At 37.2% G+C, this 24584-nt stretch overlaps 1 protein-coding gene across 1 annotated transcript; it reads right to left on the reverse strand.

Moving 5' to 3' along the window:
- Window positions 1-11634: 11634 nt before the first annotated feature.
- Window positions 11635-12835, reverse strand: LOC146992750 (uncharacterized). The gene is made up of 3 exons (XM_085808793.1): window positions 12809-12835; window positions 12568-12711; window positions 11635-12471 (listed from the first exon to the last, which is right to left on the reverse strand). The coding sequence occupies exons 1-3, from the start codon at window positions 12833-12835 to the stop codon at window positions 11635-11637; spliced, it is 1008 nt and encodes a 335-aa protein (XP_085664919.1).
- Between the last annotated feature and the right edge of the window lie 11749 nt (window positions 12836-24584).

Raw genomic sequence — 24584 nt, forward strand, 5'->3', positions numbered from 1 at the left:
AATCGATCACGATGGGAGAAGACATGTTAGCCATTCCACGTCTCAAACTGAAATGAACTATCGGGGCTGGTAGACATAGTATTTATCCCCAGGGAAGATGCCTGTACGAAGGCGAAGCGTTTCACTTGTTTCAGGTCGTAAATCAATCAGCAAGTAGCTAAATGGAGTTGAAGTAGCATCCTGAAAAATTTCTTGAAAGGCCTTTACTTTTCCGGGGAACATTTCCCTAGCTAAATGCATGATTTGATTTTTATCTCTAGGATTTTTGTATAAGACAAGATAATGGGAATTTAAATGAATATTTCTCATCTCCTTGCCTTGGTGAAAAAGATTTTGTGTTATAAAAACGACTGAAAGGTTTCGGTGATGACTTCCTTTTGTAAAAAGTTTGCTTAAGCGAGTATCACTTGCTAATTCAGACATTAAATCGTCTATGATAATTAAAGCATTTTGGAGAGTCTGCAGGTTAGATGGTAATCCTTTTTCAAAATTTACATTTTTCATGGAATTAAAAAGAGGTTGATAACTTCCGTAGCAATAAATAATATTGGTCGGCATGGGATGGAACATTTTATGATCTATCAATTTCTTCACAGAAACCGTTTTACCCGAAGCGGTAGGTCCGCTCAGAAGACAAGTAGAAGGATGTACGAACTTGGGCAGTTCCATTTTTGGAAATGACAGCATGTTAAGAAAACACTGACTTTTATACTTTACTGAAAATCCTTTTGCATAAGACATTTATTCATTTTGTTTAAATAAGTGTAGAAACAAGAAACACAAGAGACATTTTTACAAATTAAAACAACTTTATTTTTTAAAAATCATGTTTACACCATATCTTTTTTTGATTTAATTGAAATATTTGGAAATCATGATTCTTCATCTAAGGGTGATACAATGAGTTCCATACAGAGTCCTTGACAGCGTTTAATAATAAAATAAATACAATAATGTCCACATACATCAGAAGTTAAACTCTGAAGCGAAATCTTGTTCCAGCAAACATGACGATATTTCTTGACAAAGGATGTGATATCTTTTCCATATACTTCAGGCGGGAGTCCATAAGAGTCAAAAAATTCCAGAGTCTGTTTGTCTGCAATGTAGACAGCTAGCCAATGATTTCCTTTTTCATCATGTTTATCAGTATTGAGCACCAGTGCACAGGGAAAACTTTGAATCGCAGGTATTTTATCACAAGGAAAAACACCCGCATAATATCTCAAAGAAATAGGATCTCGAGATAAGATTTGATGAATCTGTGATGAATTCATCAGTTTCCAAAAGCGTACAGAATATTTCGAGCTTTATTGATTTCTATCAAATTTTCAAATTCAGCGTACACTAATAACGAAACAGTTTGTTTTAAGGGTGTAGGGTTTATATTTATTTTAACTAACATTTATTTTAAGTTTAAACTATCTTTCCTGTCAAGCCTTACTTTCCCCTGGAATTGCCAATGCCAGAGTATGTAAATTTTAGTAGAACACGCAAAGTATTCAAAATTGTCAGCGAAAGTGATCTGAGTTAAATAGAAGGGAAACGAGTTCGAAAGTGTGCTTTCTTGCTTCACGAGCGTGGAGGTGGCTAGTTAGAAATTGAAGAACCACGCGTTTATGGAAATCTTTCAACGTAATATTCAGAAGTTTGCTGAATTATCAGCGGTGTCTTAGAACGCGGTTAGGTTAGTTACGTTTAGAGAGCCTCGTAGTTAGTCCCTTGTTATTATTCATTTTTAGTTGCTTATTTTTATTTTACCGCCGGGTCGGCGTAGTTTGTGAGCGTCAAAAACACGCATCTGTAATTTCTAAAGTTGAATAAAAAGGGATTTAGACCCTTTTCAAGACTTTGTGTACTTTCCAGTTCATAGCTGTCACCACTATTGTTGCGTACAGGTTGGAAGCGCGCAACATTACATTGGCGCCCTAACACTTGTCGAACTGAAATGGCCAAAAATTGGATGGAAGCTGCTGGACAACAACAAGAAATGGCAAGCCAATTGGAAGGATTTGGATACCTGGTCCAGACGATGAGAGCGTCAATCAAGCCAAACGTCAATTTCGAAGGAAAAAATTCGGTAGCGATATTTCTAGAAGGCCTCGAAAACCACTTCTAGCTCTACCCTGTGCCTGAAAGACGAAAAGTTGCCATCGCCACATCTGCACTAAGAGGACAGGCCTCGCTATGGTGGAAGAATATAGGCAAATTTTTATTAGGGGAATTCGGAGGCCAGACATATACATTTGAAAATTTCAAAAAATCGTTATTAAAGGCCTTCCCCATAGTGAAAGATCGAGCAAGGCTAGAAGCCGAACTATATAGTTTTTATCAACGGGATATAGAAGAGTTGACGGACTTTATTCTGCGAAAAATTAAGCTGACGGATATGCTGTATGGGAAGAAACCCGACGCGGAGATTATTGAAATAATCTTACCAAGATTGTTACCTGCTGTTCAAGATTACTTCGAAATTAGAAACTCAAGCACATTGCAGGAGCTCTTCGAATTGGCGAATCCAAATTTCCAAAATCGCAGAATAGCGGAAAAAGCTAGAGGGGCATCGTATTCTCAAAGTATCCGAAGGCAATCTTCAAACGAGCAGACCAGAAATGCAAACCGCTCTTATGGGGGAAAGAGCTATCAAGCTAACTCATCGCAGCTCGAAGGTCAAGGCCCAAAAAGGAAATTTGAAAACAACCGTCCGCGTACCCAGAAGGCAGAAGTTGACAGAAAAGCTTTAAACGAGTAGAGGGGCCTGTAAAAGCGAGGGTCCAGACCCCGGAAGTTTTCAAAAACCCTCAAGAAGATACTTAAATACGGTCATCGTAAAAAACTCACAATTACCAATTATACAAGTCCTGGTTGGCGATGTACCAGTAGAAGCCCTCATCGATACAGGAGCAGAAGGTAATTTTACGAGTGATATTTCTTTAAGAAGAATTTTAATAGGTTACGATTATTTAAAAATAAAAACGCAGAAATCATAGCAGCGCAAGGACAAACTTGTCAATGCATCGGAAAATTATCTTTAAAAATACAGGTTCAAAACGAAAGCCTTAAAGTATTAATTTTTGTAGTAAAAAACTTGCAAAGTCCACTTATTTTAGGTATGGAGTTTTTAAAGGCCGCGAAGGCCAAACTGAATTTTTAGGAAAGTTCTGTTGTGCTGGAGATGGATCCGAGGGTGGTGGAACCAGTGGAACAAGCACAAGTCGACCTTAGCCATTTGAATGACCATGAAAGCCAAGCCATCCAGCAAGTGGTGAGTACTTTTTCAAACTTGTTTTCAGAACGGCCTGGTAGTTGTCAAATAGTTACGCATGAGATACAGTTAACTGCCGACAAACCCTGTAGGACTAAACCTTACCGCTATGATAAACACAAAGAGCAAATCATAGAAGAACATATTCAGGAAATGTTAAAGAACCAAATAATAACGCCCATAAATAGTGAGTACGCGAGTCCAGTCGTACTATGTAGGAAAAAGAACGAGTTTCCTCCTTCGGATAAAAGGGCTTGGAGGTTTGCTATCGATTACAGAAAACTTAATAGTGTTACTAAATTCCCAGTTTACCCTTTGCCGGTTATAGAGAAAATTATTAGAAAGATTAAATCTACAAGATACATGACTACGTTGGACTTAACGTCTGGCTACTATCAAATAGCTATGAGACCCGAAGACATACATAAAACCACGTTTATAACAAAATCGGGCACTTATGCATTTTTACGCATGCCCTTTGGGTTGTGTGGGGCCCCGTCAATATTCCAGAGAGCTATGGATATTGTTCTAAAGCCTGTCCTAGGAAAATCGACTTTAATCTATCTAGATGATATAATTATAACGAGTAGTACGTTGTAACAACATATTAAAGACCTAGAAGAAGTTTTTAAATTATTAAAAGAGGCTGGTCTTACAATTAACGCCTCAAAATGAAAGTTCGCAACTAAAGAACTTAAATATCTGGGTTATAAAATTTCGCAAAAGGGTATAGAAACTTAAGATTCAAAAATAAAAGCCATCAAGAATTTCCCACCTCCCAACACCTCCAAGAAACTTTCTTCTTTCCTTGGGTTATGTTCATATTATCGGTCATTCATAAAAGATTTTGCTAATATTGTTGAACCCTTCTTAGTAATTAAAAGAAAGAAAAGTAAATTCACGTGGACAGCAGAAGCAAATACCGCATTTGAAAGGTTAAAAGAAGCGCTCATCAATGCCCCTGTTTTGAAATTCCCGGAGGGGGACGAAAACCTGGAAATTTCAGCAGATGCGTCGGACTATGCTGTAGGAGCTGTTCTCATGCAAAATGGCCATCCTTTGGCATTTTTTAGTAAAACTTTAAACTCTACGCAAAGGAATTATACAGCTACAGAGAGAGAAACATTAGCCGTATTAATGGCTGTACACAAATTTCGAGTTTATTTCGGCAAAGCGCCAGTAACAATCTTTTCGGATCATGCGGCTGTTGGTAGACTTTACTCGGGGAAAAACCTAACGCCCAGGTTAATAAGATGGGCTTTAAAACTTCAAGAATATAACCTCATAATTAAATATAAACCGGGTAAGGAAAACAATGTAGCTGACGCACTTTCCCGTATAAAACTGGACGATGAAGGAAATGAACTCAAATGCGCTGTGTTGACTTCAAAAATTTTAGATTCTAGAGAAACAATTATTGCTGAATTGAAAGCTGATCCTGAATTTGGAAGTATCTATGCATATTTGAAAGTCCCCGAAAGCTTTGAGCACACAGATATCGATGCGATAAGAAATAGAGCAGAAAACTATGAAATAATAGATAATTTATTATTTTATACGAAAACAACAAACGAAAATCTCGAGTACAAACCAGTTATCCCAGCCTCGCTTCGATTAAGCATTTTGAAGGAATTACACGACGTGAAAACAGCGGGTCATTTAGGGGTCAGAAAGACTTTAAAAAGGTTACGCGAGGCGGTATATTTCCCGCAATTATACAAAATAGTAACTGCGTATGTCAGGTCCTGCAATCAATGTCAGTTAATAAATGATATTATTTACAGCTCGGCCGGGTACTTAAATAGCATTTGCGCTACATTTCCGAATGAAATTTTAGGCATAGATCTTCTTGGTCCTTTCCCCCAGAGTGAGTTAATTAAAAATCGTTTTCTTTTAGTAATTGTAGATCATTTTTCAAAATGGATAGATATTGTTCCACTTAAACGCGCGTCAGCCAAAACAGTCGCAGATGCATTCTTCCACAGATACATTTTAAAATACGGTGCACCGATAAAAGTCATTAGCGATAACGGTAAACTATTCATTAGCCAAATATTTGAAAATATTTGCACTGGACTTGGCATTCGAGATATCAAAATGTTTCCGTATAGACCACAGGCAAACATCTCAGAAAGAGTTAATAAAAATATTGTAAAAATAATTCGAAGTTATGTTAGCACACATCACAAGCGCTGGGATGGCTACATAAATGAGTTAGCTTATGCTTTTAGAACGGCAAATCACGATACTACGGGAAAAACTCCAAGAGAATTATTTTTAGGATGGAAGTTAATTACGCCATTAGATGAATTATTCTTTGTGGAACAAAGAGAGCAAGAATTTAAACAAAAAGAACTCATTGACCAGGCGGTTAAAAGCTCTGATACGGCAAGAAATAGACAAAAATTATACTATGATAGAAAACGCCGTGAAGCAGATTTTAAAGTTGGGGATAAAGTGTTGAAGCGGAAATTTTCTTTATCAAGTGCCCCAGACAATTTTACTGCAAAGTTAGCTCCAAAATTTGAAGGCCCCTATGTAATTCAGGAAATCAAGGGAGTCGTATTTTACCTTAAGAACGAGAGAGGGGAAATCTGTAAAGCAAGTCCCGATCAGGTGAAAAAATATTATAATAAAAATGATTTTGAAATCCTTAAAAGTTTCTTGCAGGACTCAAGCGTAAAAGAAGTAGAAGGTCCAGAAGTAACGTCACCTGCTCCACCACCCAAGAAGCAGAGAACTGAAGAGAAACCTAGTCCTGCTACAAGTCATGCGACGGTACCGAAAAGAAGAAATGAAAACGTTCAGACTCCAGCATTTAAGAAATACAAGAAAGCAACGCCGCCGCGTAAAGAAACTTTGGTAAAGTGGAAAAGACCACTTACAACGTATCGCAGTAGAAATTCTGCATCGAGGAAAACGCTTCCAGAGCCAGAGTGTCAGGTGCAAACAAGGCCGCCGTTCCCGAGAACGAAAAGACAGCAGGAGGAACGAAAAGACCACCACCAACAGAAGAAATTCAAGCATGATTCCAGACCGGAAGACGCCAAGACCAGCCGTCCAGGGGCAAAACGGAAAAGACAGCAACCCGACGACTACCATTCCAAGAGGCCAGCATGCAGAGGGCGAAAAAGAAATATCAACATGGACGACACTCGAAGGACACAAAGGAGACGACTGACGTCGATGAATTCCATATCGTGGGAGCAGTTCTGCCAGAAGAGGATGTCGGAGTTCCAATCATCGAAAACTCAAAGATAAGTTAAAATCTTCTATAAAATTGTTTTCTAATGTTCCGAAATGTTATGCGTAAATATGAAGTTCTATGTTTTGACGGAAGTCAATTTGTCTCGGTTGAGACTTAGTTTTGTTTTACTTTATTTAGCTAAGGCAAAAGTATTATTTTCTTTAAGTATAAAATCTAAGAACAAGCAGTTTCTGTTGGTCGAAAGACTAATTCTGTTATGTTAAAGCCAAAATTTGGCCGAGGATAAAAATAACTTCGTATTCTTGTATTAATAAGAAATTTAGTTTCAGCGCCGGCTGCTTTGCGAAGAATGCGTAAAGTAAAAATTTATTTTTCTCTTATTCATTTTATGGTAAATTGTAAAAATCATATGTATTAGAATTTTGTAAATATACGTAAATACTTGAAAGCTATGTAAAAGTAGAATTTAGTCTAGAAGCATAAAATTTTAGATACTAAAAGTAAATGCTCAAAAGAAATGAATTCAAATTTAAGTATTAAACTGTAGATAAAATCATGCTTTAGAGTGAAAGCCTGCATGTCTAAAGATGAATGAGGGGGAATTTAGAATGAATGTGTTTCGTAGGGTTCTCCACCTACACTTGAATTTTAAGAATGTTAAAATAGCTCATCGAGTTTTAGAATGTCGAGTAAGGTGTGTCTATTTTGTCGGTGAATTCTAACAAATCATTATGGTTAGGGGAAGTGTTGCAATACTAAAACACGAATATTCCCGTTTGACACCACACATGGTGGAGAGCCAGGGTAGAGTTAAATTCATGTTTGAATACTTGAATGAATGTGAATTAAGCAGTAACTAAGGAAAATAAATCGATCAAAAACAAAAACTTATTCAGTGTCAAGAAAGTGTAAATTATAATGTATTTAGAAAGATACTGATACTTATTCCTTCCAGATGCTGGAAGGAAGAGAACAGATTGATTGCTGAAGTCCAGGAATGGTTGCTGTAAGAAGAGAGGGTTAAATAAGGATCTATAGAAATTTATTCTACCTTTTGTGAGAAAACAGTTTTTTTATGTAAACGAGGCTCTTAAATTTTAGTTTAGAATTGTGGAAACTTTTCAACAGGTCGTTTCTAGGACCTGCTTCTAAGTTTACCAAAGTCTGGCAGCGGCAAATGTAGGGTTTATATTTATTTTAACTAACATTTATTTTAAGTTTAAACTATGTTTCCTGTCAAGCCTTACTTTCCCCTGGAATTGCCAATGCCAGAGTATGTAAATTTTAGTAGAACGCGCAAAGTATTCAAAATTGTCAGCGGAAGTAATCTGAGTTAAATAGAAGGGAAACGAGTTCGAAAGTGTGCTTTCTTGCTTCACGAGCGTGGAGGTGGCTAGTTAGAAATTGAAGAACCACGCGTTTCGGCCTGTGTGCTTGCCTCAGTAGATAGTTAAATCTTTCAACGTAATATTCAGAAGTTTGCTGAATTATCAGCGGTGTTATAGAACGCGGTTAGGTTAGTTACGTTTAGAGAGCCTCGTAGTTAGTCCCTTGTTATTATTCATTTTTAGTTGCTTATTTTTATTTTACCGCCGGGTCGGCGTAGTTTATGAGCGTCAAGAGCACGCATCTGTAATTTCTAAAGTTGAATAAAAAGGGATTGAGACCCTTTTCAAGACTTTGTGTATTATCCAGTTCATAGCTGTCACCACTATTGTTGCGTGCAGGTTGGAAGCGCGCAACATTACAAGGGAGTCCCAAATTTTATTTCTAATCTTAGGTTTCTGTGTCGAACCAGATTCAAATGAGAGCCATCACAAAGGTCAGGTGACAGATCGAAGCGAAATAAGGAATATCCTTTTGAAAATTCTGATCTGGAAAGGTAAAGTCCTCTGTCGTCTGCATTCATAAATAAATTCTGATAAGCTCGTATGAAATAATTTTTGTCAAAATTAGGCTGAAGAGGGTTATGAGGTACCGGTTGCCCGTCCACATAAACGCCGATAAAGTTCATATTATAATGCTTGAATTCAAAAGGAGACTTTTTATAGTTTCCGTTAAAGGCATCATTATCGACACATGCCAACACAATACGATTAGGCATTTGACCTATGAAAATATTGTCTTGAATAAAACTCATATTTCCCGTTGGAATGGAATAGGCTTTGCAGAGCACTCTATTAATGGGATATTTGGCTGTTGATTTTTCTAGGCTTTTGGCATGTCCTAGCACAACACCTGGACTGACTCTCACTTTGCGTACAAACAATGAAGCTTGTTCGAGTAAAACTTTAAATTCACCTTCGCCCAATAAGCAAAATTCAGGTTTGCTGCGTATGAGTTTAATTTTCATATCCACCATATTCAGCAAAAGTCTTTCCTGATGAAACATATCCAAGTGCAATCGGCCAATCATATCGACCGTAGCACTCAATTTAAACAATTCTGCTCGTTGGTTGAATCCTTCATTCGTCTGAGTGTCTTGAATATCAAAAACGTTCATACGTCCTGCTGTATCTTTGAAAAACAATTCTGATGACAGTTGAGACGTTTTCGTATCAAAACCATGATTCACTAATTTTTCTATCATGGCTCTGTAAGGATACGTGTTATTACTGGTGGAAACGAGTCTTTCATTTAAGCTAATATCCACTTTAGAAAACATAAAATGTAAAAAGAGATTGACAGGTCCCACTTTACTTTCAACCGTGATTGGCCTGCCATCATTTTTTAAAATTTTTACTTTGACGTAGAGTTGTGTCTGTGATAAGTCTAGGTAGTCGTCTCCGCTTCCAGAAACATTGAACTCGACAGGACTTCCTTCCGATACATTGGCTAATGGATGAAATTCAACCCACTGACCTTTTTCGATAACTGTTTGTGTGGGAGGTAACGAAAATAAATCCAATTCGGATTTTGCGCATTCCGGAGAATCTTTTAACAGAAAAGCCATTACGAGTCAAAAATATCACGTCGTTGCACCTTCCAGGCTTTAGACGAAATGAAGTGTTTGGGGGTTTTGCGATTCCTTTTAAACCTTCCGTGACCAATCATCTCATCTGCTTTCTGAACTGCTTTCCTCGCTAATTTTTTGCCAGCTTCTTTAGATCTGGTTTTGAGGAAGACTTTAAAATTTTCTCCCGACAATACGTCGTTTGCAATTTGTGTTCCAGTCCGCAAAGCTTCTTTTCCAACTGTTTTGGCTCCACTCGTCAAAAAAGGCATAGCACTGCGAAACAGCTTTGGAAAAAATCTACCAATACCATAACCTTTCTGTAAAATGGTTTCTTGATAGTAAGGTAATCCATTTCCAGTTTGAGCTAAACAATAATCTTCAAACTTTTTCGTGCAACACGTATAAGGCACCCGCATGTTTGATGCTTCTAATCTTGCATACACAATCCAAATGAAATCAATTTGCAAATGAAGGCTTCTTTTATAGAATTTGTCTCAGACGAAAATGCAACACAAGAAATACTTTGCCTCTTTCGAATGGTACTAAATCTCCAGAGTGAAGTCTTATGTCAATATGTATAGTCTGAAAATGTTGACGGATAACTAGCAAGTAAATGTGCCGAGGGTAATGAGCATTTATGATGTCTCCGTCATTTCCTTCTACGGTGACAATTTTTAACAACGGAGCTTGTACATCTCCCACAATTTGAGGCTCTACGAGATCGCAATACACATACATGACAGGAAAAGATACTTTGGAATCGGCTACAAAAGGACTTTGCTCCAATCCTTTGTAAACACCCGGTTCGAACCCTAGAAGCTCAGCTAATCCTTCGTGAAGAATGACTTTGCAGTTTTCGTCGGTCTTAATGGTCACTTTTTTCGTGACAGGATAACTGAATTCAATCTTATTTTTATGGGAAGGTATTTTCATGGCTTTTAATAAATCTGGAATCGTTTCATAACATCCTGGAGGCACTCTTCGTCCTTCCAATTTTCCATCACCCAAATCAAATCCAAATAAATTATTGTCTATTCGGACGTTATACCATGTGTGAGGGTAAATAAAGTCCACAAGAGATAACTCCCACTGACTATTTAAATCCATCGGAGTAGGAAGCTGAGTGGTAAATTGTGATATTTTGTTGTCTGGAAAAAACGCATGGAGCTGTCGCTGATCAGTGTGATAAAGAAAGACATGTTTCGTTTAAATGACAGATAAGCAGAATGTACGGGCCTTTTATACTCTTCTCACATCATCGACCCAAGCATTGAAGCTTTCGGGGTATCCCTGAAATTTCACAAAATATTCTATTTTCCCGCGACGTTTCCTCTTTTTTAAAACTTTTTTTACGGGATAATAACCAGAGTCCGAAACCTTTTGAAGTTCTTGTTTGTAAAACGTTCCTTGTATAACTTCTCCTGCTAGATCTTTCAGTTTATAGACAACAGGAATCCGTCGAATAATTTTATAGATTGTAAAAATTTCTCGTGTCCATTTTTGTTCCTATCCTTTCTCAAAGAGCATTTTTTCTCGGCTGATGCGTACCGTATCTCCAATCTTTAAATCTGAAGAAATAGGGTTTTGTACTGGTTGCTGACCATACAGCGTTTTCCAAATTTTTTCTTGATTTTGTAGCTTAACGGATACAGGTTCTGTCTTAATACTACGATGCCATGTATGGTTATAACTGGATATCAATTTATCTATCACATCAATGTACTTTCGTGTATTCATTTCTGTTTCATTTGCAACCATTTCTGAATGTCTTTTCTTTTTACGCGACCTTTTAAAGCACGATGCAAAGCAGCAACACCCCTGAAACTTGCGCGGACGTGTGGATCCCGATAGGTTTGAGACAGAGCTGCGTTCATTGCAACAGTTGTTATGATCTAAGCGTACACTGATATTCATTTATATATGTTTAACTAGAACAGGGAAATAATGCCACAGTTTCACGTATATTAAGATTCTAGAAATAGGTCTAAAAAACAAGAGAGAAAAATGAATGTTACTTAACATCTCAAAGTTTGAACAAGCAATGATATATATGTTTAAGAACAACCATATTTATACTCTATAAAAATCAATAGGTATATTTAAAAATTATGTAAGTGTTCATTACAGATTAATTCTTTTAAATAATGTCTGAAAGAATAAGGCCATTGTAAAATAAAATAACATTTATTGAGTATCCTAATTAATTTACAAATATTCATAGTATTCAACACCTAAGACACCATTGGTAGTATAAAATGTGTTTCTTACTTCATCGAGTACATGGTTTAAACAAACAGATTTTAAAAAGTCCTTGGTAATGTAGTGAGCAGGTTTCAGTAACATTAAATAGGATTCTTCACCCCAAATATTTCCGTAAAATTGTCTGGCGATGTCAACAGCATTGAATCTCAGAGCAATGGCATTCACAGTTTCTGTTTTATGAACAAGTTCTTCACAGTCTATACGTTTGGGATATTTTAGTTCTTCTTGTTGGTTAAGAAGCTCTTCAAGCGACATCTTTAGAATGGTTTGAAGTCGTGCTCTTCCCATAGAAATGTCGAAGGACTGGGGCAGATTTTCCTCCTTAACAGGTTCGTCGGATATGCTTTCGTAGGCTTCACAAAAGTTCGTGTTTTGATAAACGAGATTGGTGACAATGTTGCTGATACGGCTAAAGTGGATCATCAGTTCTTTCCATTGCGTAGTTGTAATGCTGAGGCTACTTTTTTCATCTCCTTGAGCGGAAAGTTGTTTCAGAGTAAAGAGGGAATTCTTATACGTGACCACAAAGTTCTTGGGCAACTCCAGATTTAGTGTCAGAAAGTCTTGTTCCTCTACTGTCATGTTGGTTGCGAGAATATTCAAACACCATGGCTCAAAGTTCACTCCTCGTCTTGACGGATAGTAAGCTTTACCATATTTGGCATACTCTCGGATGTGAACAGTCACTTTTCCCTTGTAAATGCTGGGTCCCACAAAGACATTGTTTCCCATGTGAGTCAGCTCCTCTGGAATAGTATCTTCGGTGAAGAGTCCTTTGCGCTGAAAAAAAAATATAATCAGTTAGTATATAATACATAAAAAATGGGGTCACATACAATATAAACTTTAATATATAAGCTTTTCGCAAATACGTACTTTTTTCTCGAAATGGGATGTTTCTTCTGCTTTTCTTTTGGCACAAGAGCTAGCTGATTCTCTGGAAACATCTTGGGTGCGGTCTTCATGGTTCAACACTTTATCGTTCAAAGGCATAGTTTTTTTCTCAAACAAGTTTTCCATCTGGAAAAAGTAAAGACAAATTAAGCACATAATGCAAATTCAACTATTTTTAAAGATTAAAATTCTAAAAACAGTACATTTTCAAAAAGTTACTTACTTCTTTGTTGTTTTGTGGCTGATCCATTCGAAGCAGTGAAGAAGGATTGTCTAAGCAAGAGCAGGTACGTACACTCTGGGCAACAGGCAGGAAAGAAATGCGGAACGTTGCTCGGGATAACCTTATATCGGGTAGGAACTCTTTATTTCATCTGAACGATGATTGGTTAAGAGACGGTGAGGTCATATTTCAAAGAATCTGATTGGTCCACAGAAAAGTATCCCTACACCTAAAGCGGAGGCATACAAAGGTGTGATACGGCAGACGCCATTTTGTAAAATAACATGCCCCAACAAGAAATGGATGATGTCATTCCAAACACGTGGTTAAGAGCTCGTTGCCACAAACATAAAAAATAGTGTCGTTGCCACAAAAAATAAAAACTTTGAAAAGATCGTTGCCACACCATAAAAAACGAAACTTTGAAGATGTCATTCCGTCTACGTCATTCCTTCCCTCTACGTCACTTCCGGTTGCCACGTGATTCAAGATGGCGGAGACCACGCCCCTTTTCTGTGACGACACTTCCGGGGAAATCCAAGATGACGGAGGCCACGCCCCAGTTGCGTCACCCATTGTTCTATTACGTCATGGAGGCATCCTTTGACTGCACGAGTACCCGCGCTTACTACTAAGCTTCTAAAAGGATGTCAAAAATTTAAAAAAGGAAATCTAACAGAAAAAATCCTGATTTGGTTAATTTAAAGCAGTTAACACAGTTTAAGATAAATAAAACATTAATTAAAGCATCACAGGCTTCAGTATGAGAGTAGATTAGCATAATCATCAAATCAGATTATTTAGGTTATAGCAAAGTATCAGAAAATTATCTGCCGACGGGGATATGGTTGCCTTCTTGGAGTACTGTTTATAGCGGGGAGTTGATACAAAAATTATTTCATACGTCTAATAGAAACTGACTCGTATTTATGTTACACATGGAGAAAACCACGAAAATTTCCTGGTAAGCAGCACATCCGCCATAGTTTGAACGCCAGTCGAACTACCAATATTCAACGATTTTTACCTCTCGGCTGCTAGTGGTCGAAGGTCATCCAAGTTATTCTCTGAATTTCAAAGTTATCAGTCTATGCTTTATTACACGATTATTCATGCTCAGATTTTTGGAAACTAGGGATAAATTAAAAATTGAATTCTTGGTAACCAAGTTAAGTAATTACGTTTATTTAACTTTCCGTTTTGATACATTTTAGGTTATGAATACGAAAAGCTCCTACGTATGATTTATTTGGAGCGCAATTTAGAGAGTAGAGCGAATAAGTTTCTTTAATTTGGTTTGGTTTACTTGATTATAACAAAGCGCCCGGAAGTTGTCTGCCTAAGAGAAGGGGTGCCTTCGTAAAGGGCTTCTTAAGGAAAACTAACTCGTAAACATGAAAAGCTGCTTTCCTAGGATTCGAACCCAGATCTAACAACCAGTATTCAGCAACTTAACCGCTTGACCGCGTTTAAGTTTCCATAAGCTTTACACGTAATTGTAATTAATATAACTACTATGAGTAAAAATCCTTTCTATCAGCGGGCGAGCGGTAAAAACGCTGAACACTGGTAGTTCGGTCCGAGGTTCGAATCCCGCGAACGGGCTGGCTGCATGAGCATTTTCGTGGTTTTCCCCGTGTGTAATATGTATACGAGCGAGTTTTCCTTAGAAAGTTCTCCACGAAGGCATCCCTCCCTTTAGGTAGATAGCCCTCGTGCGCTTTGCCATAATTGAATAATCCTAATCCATCCATGTTTCTAGTTGATTTTTGGTATTCTGTGAAGATCATCACCCTAGAAAGATGATATTCAGTGCAAGTGTTTGTTTATATCTATAGAAATGCCGGTCACTTTTGGAAGTGATCGTCTTAGGGAGATGGTCGCCAATCGTTTATCGGCTACTAGATGGTCCGGCTCTGAGTGGATCACGCATTGGTGCATTGTAAAATGTATTAAATCTCTCTAAGACGATCATCCACGTTTCTAATTATTTTGGTCTTTGGTGGAAGTGGTCGTCTTAAAGATATAATGCGCAAGTGTTAATTTCTACTCTTGGAAATTCTTTTGGAAGAGGTCGCCATAAGAAGGTTCATTGCATATTAAATGTTTAAATCCAGATCACGTGGTTATAGGATCCATTTTAATTAGACTTAGTAAAATAAAAAATCTGAAAAGTTTCAGATTTTAAATTACATCCAAAGGGGCCTTTTTTAACATTTTGTGTGTCCCCTTTTGTATTAAATATCATGTTCTTCGCACTTTAAGCATAAAATTCAGTTTAAGAGCAGCATCGCAAAATAATTTTAAATTAAGTATATTTTTAGAATTTCCTATTCAGTCTCACTGCCTGGAGATAATTTTTTTTTTTTTTTTTTTTTTTTTTTTCTTTGTACAACGTTGCCATGTCTCACTTTGAAACTCTTGTTAATCAAAAATTCGTTAACGTTTTACAAAATATGAAATCGATAATAAAAAACAAATTTCAAATTTCAAATTTGGTATTCCAGTTGCCCATATTCGCAGTAGGATTACGTCATTCGAGACTCGATGGCTCTAGGTACCGTTCTTTTATCACAATATTTGGTGGCAACAGTTTGAAAAGTAAAACGGACATTCAGAGTGATTCGACGCAAAATCGCAGAACGAAAACAATAGTCCCTCAGGGACAAAGCCCCTTTGGACTAATAATTTTAATAAACCTTTTAATTTTAATAACTGTGATATTTTTGTTTTCAAAACTAAGTACAAAATTACACAATTGCAGATACGTTACTTTTAATTAAAATCAAATGAGGAAAAAATTATGCGAAAATTAATTAGCTAAAAAATTTAGTACTATTCTTATCGCAAACCGTAACTTTAAACTGCATCTACAGCTGTTTCTTATACCAAAGCTCAGATGAATTCGTTTTCTGTTATGCGTCAATCAATGTGTAAGGATCTTAAGTTTTACTAACGTTTATTTTATTTTAAATCTTTACTATCACCTCTTATTTTCTACTTCCGGCCAAAATTATAAGCGTGAAGGATTTTATGCAAAGGTTGTCTGGCGAACGCCAAGTACTTAAGTTGTGGCTTTTTGCCAAGCAAGAGAGAGAGGAAGCAGTGAGTCAACGCAGGCCACTTACCTTAGAAGTTACGCAGTTGCTGTTTGCCTTCCAGGCCAGAGGTTTTAATCCTCTTGATAAATTAAAACGTATTGTAGTGTTCACAGTCTCTGTGCTACATACGCTTCCTGTTATAATAAGGCCAATCTTCCACGTGTATTATTCTAAAGTTAAATTAGAGTTTAGTTTTATTTTTATACTTTTACGTTAGACCCCGAGTGGCGGGTCATTGTATTCCGAAGTACGGAAGTTATTGTATATAGAGAAAAATAAAGGGTTTTGTATACCCTTCGTCTGTATCCTGTCTACTTACCACAATTAGTGAACATAGCTTTAGTAAGCTCTCTGTTCCGAGTCAGGTCCTTGTATGTTCCCGAAGAACGTTAGAAGGAACATTGACCCTGATAGTGGCGCCCAACGGGGAAGAATAACCATGGCCGAGTTTCAAGAAGAACCTGTGCTACCTGCAGAAACGGCTCAGAATCCAGAAATGCCAGCTGCCGCCCTGGAAGGATTCGGTTACATCGTCCAGACCATGCGCGCTTCGATGAAACCAGAAGCAACGTTTAACGGAAACTCACCGGTAACCAGTTTTTTGGAAAAATTGGATGACCACTTCATGCTCTACCCCGTGCACAAGTTTCAAAAAGTTACCTTAGCTACCAACGCTTTGAGGGGCCAAGCGCTTAACTGGTTTAAATGTATAGGCAGAAGTCTCTTGGGTCAAGCAGGAAGTCCCACCTATACTTACGAAAATTTCAAGACTGCCCTACTAAAAGCCTTCCCTGTTGTAAGGGATCGTGCGAAATTAGAAACGGAACTTTTCAGTATATATCAACAAAGAATCGAAAAACCTCTCGAGCTTTATTTTAAGAAAAATTCACGTTTTCATGCTCTTGTATGGAAACCGTCCGGATCCTGAAATAATTCAAGTGATTTTGCCGAGGTTACTACCCCAAGTGCAAGACTTTATTGAATTGAGAAATCCGACTACACTGGAAAAATTATTTGAGCTAGCAATCCAGTTTGAAAGTAGAAGAACGGCGGTCGTCGAAAGAAGACGCCAATATCAACAGCGAAACCAATTTGGTACGCCAAGACTACAGCAAACTCAAGCACATGGCTACGGAGATAAAGCGAATCAGTGGGCAAGGAAACCCGAGCATTCAAAAACAGCCGGCGAACGTCGACAGTTCAATAGCAACCCAGGAAAAAAGTCTCAAGGCCAGGGGAAAAAGAAGGAAAGCACGGAAAGGAAAAATAATTTAAACTAAAACGGATTTCTGCTGACGAGAGGGTGCGGAAATCCGAAGGCCACGAAAACCCCTCTTCCTACAAGTTAAATACAGTAATGGTAAAAAATTTGACTCTTCCGAAGATTGAAGTCTTGGTGAATAATATCCCAGCCACCGCACTCCTGGATACCGGCGCGCAGTTTTCCTGTGTGGCAGAACAGTTTTTTAGGAAGTATTTTCGCAAATACCGCATATATAATGCGGATAATACGACAGTATTAGCGGCGCAAGGAGAAAAATGTAAGTGCGTAGGTAAAGTACCTTTGTATATCCGTATCAAGGACGAACAAATAAAGGTGATGTTTTTTATAGTAAAGAATCTGCAAGCACATTTAATCTTGGGGATAGATTTTCTTTCAGACGCACAAGCTACACTGGATTTTAATGAAGCGTCCCTTAAGCTGACAATGAAACCAGTTCGTACTGAAAACGCTGAACCGCCGATGTTAAAACTTGACCACCTGCCTAATGACGAGCAAGATAGAATCCGACAAGTGGTAAGTGAATTTGCTTCGTTATTTAGTGATATTCCAGGATTTACTCAGGTTACTAACCATAGTATTGACACCGGAGATGCATTGCCAGTTCGTCAAAAACCATACCGGTATGATAAGAATAAGGAAAAAATTATAGAATGGCATATTACCGATATGCTACGTAAAAAGATCATAACGCCCATCCCTTAAGCTGACAATGAAACCAGTTCGTACTGAAAACGCTGAACCGCCGATGTTAAAACTTGACCACCTGCCTAATGACGAGCAAGATAGAATCCGACAAGTGGTAAGTGAATTTGCTTCGTTATTTAGTGATATTCCAGGATTTACTCAGGTTACTAACCATAGTATTGACACCGGAGATGCATTGCCAGTTCGTCAAAAACCATACCGGTATGATAAGAATAAGGAAAAAATTATAGAATGGCATATTACCGATATGCTACGTAAAAAGATCATAACGCCCATCTCAAGTAGTTATGCTAGCCCGGTGGTTTTATGTAAGAAAAATAATGACTATCCTTTGGAACATCCAAAAAGGTGGAGATTCGCTATTGACTACCGTAAATTAAATTCCATAACGAAATATCCGGTATATCCGTTACCGATCATAGAAGAAATTTTAAGGAACATAAAATCAACCAAATTTATGACGACTTTAGACTTAACGACTGGTTATTTTCAAATAGGGGTGAGGCCTGAGGACGTGCCTAAGACTGCTTTTATAACCAAGTCTGGCACTTATGCATTTTTGCGTATGCCGTTTGGCCTTTCAGGGGCCCCAGCAACATTTCAGCGATGCACGGACATTGTGTTAAGACCTGCTCTTCGAAAGTCCACATTTATCTATTTAGACGATATCATTATTACTAGTGATAATCTCGATCAACATGTACAGGATTTAAGACAGATGTTTTCTTTATTAAATGAGGCCGGTCTAAAAGTTAATGTCGAAAAGTGCAAATTTGCAGCCCCTGAATTAAAATATTTAGGTTACAAAATATCTCAAAAAGGGATCGAGACAGATGAATCAAAAATAATCGCTGTACAAAAGTATCCGTATCCAAACACGGCAAAGAAGCTCTCTTCTTTTCTAGGACTTTGTTCATATTATAGGTCCTTTATAAAAGATTTTGCGGCTATCGCTGAGCCATTGTTAAAATTAAAAAAGAAAAAGGCAAGATTCTCGTGGACGGCCGAAGCCAATAGTGCTTTCGAAAAATTAAAAGAAGCATTAACGCAAGCCCCTGTGTTGAAATTTCCTGAAAAGGATGAAAATTTAGAAATTTCAGCGCATGCTTCGGATTATGCGGTAGGAGCGGTACTTTCGCAAAATCAGCAGCCCGTGGCATTTTTTAGCCGAACTTTAAATCAAACACAAAGAAACTATTCCGCGACCGAGAGAGAGGAACTTGCAGTTCTGTTAGCAGTGCAAAAGTTCCGAGTCTATTTTGGAAAGTCGCCGATAACAGTATACTCTGATCATGCGGCGGTAACTAGATTGTACCCAGGGAAAAATTTATCCCCAAGGTTAATAAGATGGGCACTCAAGCTGCAAGAATATAATCTGGTAATCAAGCATACCCCTGGAAAGGAAAATATCGTAGCAGATGCCCTATCAAGGATTAAAATAGACGAACAAGGCAATACCGTAAAGATGGCAATGCTTACAGCGTGTACAATAAATTCCCAAGAAATTGTAATAACAGAACTAGGTAAGGATCCTGAGTTTGGAAGTATTTATGAGTATTTAAAGGATCCTGAAAATTTTAGCCACCAAGATATTGTGGCGATAAGAAATAGGGCGGCCCATTACGAACTAATAGATGGTCTATTATTCTATACAAAAACTACGAATTCCAACAACGAATTTCGACCTGTTATCCCAGCTAGTCTTAGATTAAATATCCTGCAGGAGCTCCATGACAGCCCTTTAGCTTCTCATGCTGGTATTCGAAAAACTATCCAACGCGTACGCGAGGCAGTCTACTTTCCTGAACTGCAAAAGTTAACAAGTATGTCCAGTCCTGCCCAACATGTCAAGCAGTTAATTATATTAATTTCCGCCCGGCCGGGTTTCTAAATAGTATTAAATCCGAATTTCCAAATGAAATAATTGGCATCGATTTATTGGGCCCTTTCCCAAAAAGTCAGTTAAATAAAAGTCGCTATCTCCTTGTTATGGTTGATCATTTTAGTAAATGGACCGAAATTGTTCCTTTAAAACGAGCCTCCGCGAAATTAGTTACCGATTCTATTTTAAATAAATATATTTTAAAATACGGGGCGCCCCTAAAAGTTATATCGGATAATGGTCCTCAATTTGTAAGTAATATATTTGAAGACATGTGCCAAAAACTGGGCATACTTCATTTAAAAATGATCCCGTATCGGCCGCAATCAAATATAGCGGAACGGGTCAATAGAAATATAGTGAAAATTATCCGTAGTTATGTTAAAAATTTTCATAAAACCTGGGATAACTATGTCAATGAATTTGCTTTCGCCGTTAGGACCGCAAAACATGATACAACGGGCAAAACTCCTGTTGAGTTATTTCTAGGCAGAAAGAACACCGTTAGATAAATTATTTTATGTGCAACAAAGAGCCCCAGAATTTAAAATGGGTGATATAGAAAAACTAATAAAAGAACCAAAAAAGGATACGGAAGTAGCACAAAGAAAACAGAAGCTCTATTATGATTTGAAACGACGGGGAGTAACTTATAAAGTAGGGGATGAAGTTTTAAAAATTAAGCATTCACTTTCTTCAGCACCAGAAGATAAAACTGCCAAATTTTTTCCAAGATTTGAAGGACCATATGTTATAGAAAAAATAACTCACGCTGTTGTAGTGTTAAAAGCCAGAAATGGTGAAACCTGTTCCGCAAACATTGATCAAATCAAGCCCTACTTCGATCGTAATAAAATGCAAATCTTTTCAGATCTTTTGCAGGATCCGGCACGGCAGACACCGCAGGTACAAGTTCCAGAGGTGGAAAAACGACAAGTACAAGGGCAAGCCAATGAGAGACAGAAGCAAGTGAAAAGAAAATTGCCCCGCGGAAAATTTGAAGGTAACAAGAAAAAGAAGCCGTTCCACCGTCCAGAAAACAGAGTTCACGAACACCCCCAGAATGAAGAAGGGAGAAGGACGACGTATGTGAAGAGGACCAGGAGAAATGACGGCAACTATAACCCGGTTTTAAAACGGAAGATCTACTCATCCGACAGAACTCTCCGTAGCAAAAGTCGCCGAACTGCGGAAGGGCCATCAGCGGCGGAGGAAAAAGTACAAGGAAAGTTTGAACGGCCAGCAACGAGGTCCAAGCAAGAACACGGAAGAAATTTCCCGGTTCCGCCAAGACCAGCTGCCATCAAACGGCAAAGACCACAAGCAGAGGAGAAAAGGAAAGTATTCAAGGGTGGCCGTACTGGTGAAAAAAGGAAGCTTCCAGAGGGAAGCACTGAAGGGCGAGCCCGTACAAGAAGGAGGATAAACCAAACTACTATCTGCAGTACCTTTAAAGACTGGGCCCAGAAAAGGATGTCCGAATATTACAAAGATAAGTAAAATTTTATGTTACTTTGCAAACTTAAGTTAATCTTTCATTCTTACTGCAAGTGGCAGATTTCAAGAAGTTTTACCTCATGCGAGGTCTACTTTATCGCCAAAAGGGCGAGAAATGAGTTGTGACCGATTTTCGTATTATGTTTTTCAATTACTCGTGCGTAAAACTAAAGTTGATGTATAATAGCGTTGTGTAAAAACTTAAATATTGTAAAAAGTTATTGTATAAATTTTATTTAAAACATTCTAGCAAGAGAGAAGTTTTAGTCTGAAAAACTTTTTGAAATGTATTATTTCAATGTAGAAAGAATTGGCACTTGCTTTGAAAAGAATAGAAGTTAACAATGTACTACTAATGTATGTTTTCAAATGTGTAAAATTAACGGCATGTTGATATGTTCTTATATACAATGTGAACTGTTATTTTAAATGTTAAGAAATACCGTGATATGGTAAAAGTGAAAGTAATGTTAAAAATTTGTTATTCGTGTGACTGTAAAGACTAAATCATGGCGAATATGTGTTAAAGGTTGAATGATGTAGTTAGGCTCTCTGACGCTACACTTTAGAGTTAGCCACTTTTAGAATAGTATCTCAGGGTTTAGAGTTGAAATTAGGGTGTGTTAAGAGGTCTCGTTATGTTGAATTTTAACACGTTAGTGTTTTGATTGTAGGAGGAAGTGTGGCACACGTAGACAGAAACACATTCGTGTTTGGTGTTCTTTTACAACACATGTCAGAGAGCACGGGGAGAGATAATTAAAATAGTCATGAATGAAATAAGAATGTTAAGAGCAGTATAATTGTATATGTTACTTGCCATGTCATTGTGTAACATTTCATTAAACTAGTTTTCCTTCCAGATCTCTGGAAGGAACCAGAATTGAATAAAAGCTCCTGTTTAGATGCAGTACAGATGAAAAAAAGATTGTTGTATATCCTGGGAGCTGCTATTGTAACAAATTTCTTTCTTTTAAATTTTCTAGTTTCTAGCGAAGTTATGTTTGTAAAAGATTGGCCTCGCGTTAGATTCTAGAGCTAAAAGTTTTCAACAAGGTCGTTTTAGTCCTCAGTTTCAAACTAATTAACTCTGGCGGGTAGTATGTAAGGATCTTATGTTTTACTAACGTTTATTTTATTTTAAATCTTTACTATCACTTCTTCTTTTCTACTTCCGGCCAGAATTATAAGCGTGAAGGATTTTATGCAAAGGTTGTCTGGCGAACGCCAAGTACTTAAGTTGTGGCTTTTTGCCAAGCAAGAGAGAGAGGAAGCAGTGAGTCAACGCAGGCCGCTTACCTTAGAAGTTACGCAGTTGCTGTTTGCCTTCCAGGCCAGAGGTTTTAATCATCTTGATAAATTAAAACGTATTGTAGTGTTCACAGTCTCTGTGCTACATACGCTTCTTGTTATTATAAGGCCAATCTTCCACGTGTATTATTCTAAAGTTAAATTAGAGTTTAGTTTTATTTTTATACTTTTACGTTAGACCCCGAGTGGCGGGTCATTGTATTCCGAAGTACGGAAGTTATTGTATATAGAGAAAAATAAAAGGTTTTGTATACCCTTCGTCTGTATCCTGTCTACTTACCACAATTAGTGAACATAGCTTTAGTAAGCTCTCTGTTCCGAGTCAGGTCCTTGTATGTTCCCGAAGAAGGTTAGAAGGAACATTGAACCTGATAAATGTTTCACTAAGGCTTAAGGCTATAACTACATGCGGTGCGAGGAGAGTAATTACTAAAGAACTGACAATGACAGACCCTGGACCACCAGCCTTCCCCCGCTGGTTTCCATCGCAAAAGCTTCCCCGCTAAACACCCCTCTATTTTTAACCTTAAGGGAGAAACCAGCAGCTAACACATCTTCTTGCTTCTACTCGCACATGTTTCCGGTAATCCGAAGTTACGGTTGTTGAGATAAAACTTTTATCACTCAGCTTGGCGATCTTTCTAAACATGCCTTGTATTTCCCATTGCAAACGAAGGGTGACATGTTTTCCGTTCCTTATTTTCCGGGGACATTCTTTCCGTTTCCCTTTTTTCCGGGTGATATTTTTTCCTACAACCATATTTGTGACATTGTAGCATTTAATGATGTTAAAATTAACCAGCTCTATTTTCTAAGTACTATAATGATGTTGGTACCGTTATAAAGGACTCGATTTAAAATATTGGAGGCCATCTGATGTTTTGAATGTGGCAGATGTCACTAATGCATGTTAATGATATTATTCATGTAAATAATGGATATTTGCATATAAGGTATTTTATGAAATAGCCTTATATTATATAACAATTTTAATTTGTTGTTATTTAAAGAAAAAAATATGTCACCTTTTTTAATGTTTTGTTTTTATGGTTTCAGTTTATTATCTGCTGTATTAAATATACTCTTACACATTTTAACACAGTTTTTTTTTTTTAATCTGAAAGAAACAGAAAATGTGAAGTACTTTAAAATACATATTGAATGTGTGCTAAACTTTTATCATGTTACAGATATGTGACAGTTTAATGCAATTAAATTGTTTATCAATTCAACAGTGAAGTCTATGAATAAAATATAAAATTAAAAAACTTTTTTTTTCAACTGTGACAGAAATAACTTTGTCTAATGAATCTTCCTTTGGTATTTATATATTAAAACCATGTTAAAAATTAATTTTGAATTGTTTAAGAAATCATGTTATTTTGCTTTTCATAATTTATTATATAAAAGTTTAAATGAATAAGATGGCAGTTCTTTTTATATTTTATATCTCTATAATTAAATAGTCATCAATTAAAATTTTAAAAAATGCTTAAGTAAGTAGAATATTAAACAAAAATTGTCAGTTGAAAAAGGAACATTAATACAGTTTTGATTAGTCTTTATTCAAAAATATCACTGCCCTGTAAGAGTATGAGATAAAAATACAAATTCTGATAAAAAGCTGAAATACAAATTTTGACTTTTCATACCTACTTCTTGTAGTTTTTCTAAGTAGCCCACCAGGGACCAAGTGAATAAGAAAGCTGAATATTGTTAGTTTGACTCGTGTTCAAATCCCAATGAGCAGGCTGACTGCATGAGTGTTTGGATGGCTTTCCATATGAAACATAAATACAAACCACTGTCCTCTAGAAAGTCCTCCACGAAGATATATGTCTCCTTGAGCAGATATTCTCATGTGATTTGCTTTAATAAACTAATCTGACCTAACCCTGATTATCAGTATACCCCTATAGAGACTGAAATCTCAAGTATACCTGAATTCTGTAGATGTTTGTGTCTTCCATACTATAAACAAACATCCACCAGTGG

The sequence above is a fragment of the Stegodyphus dumicola genome, chromosome X2 (genome assembly GCF_044657685.1).
Source record: "Stegodyphus dumicola isolate Sdum_Otavi_A_Nest chromosome X2, ASM4465768v1".
Taxonomy (NCBI): domain Eukaryota; kingdom Metazoa; phylum Arthropoda; class Arachnida; order Araneae; family Eresidae; genus Stegodyphus; species Stegodyphus dumicola.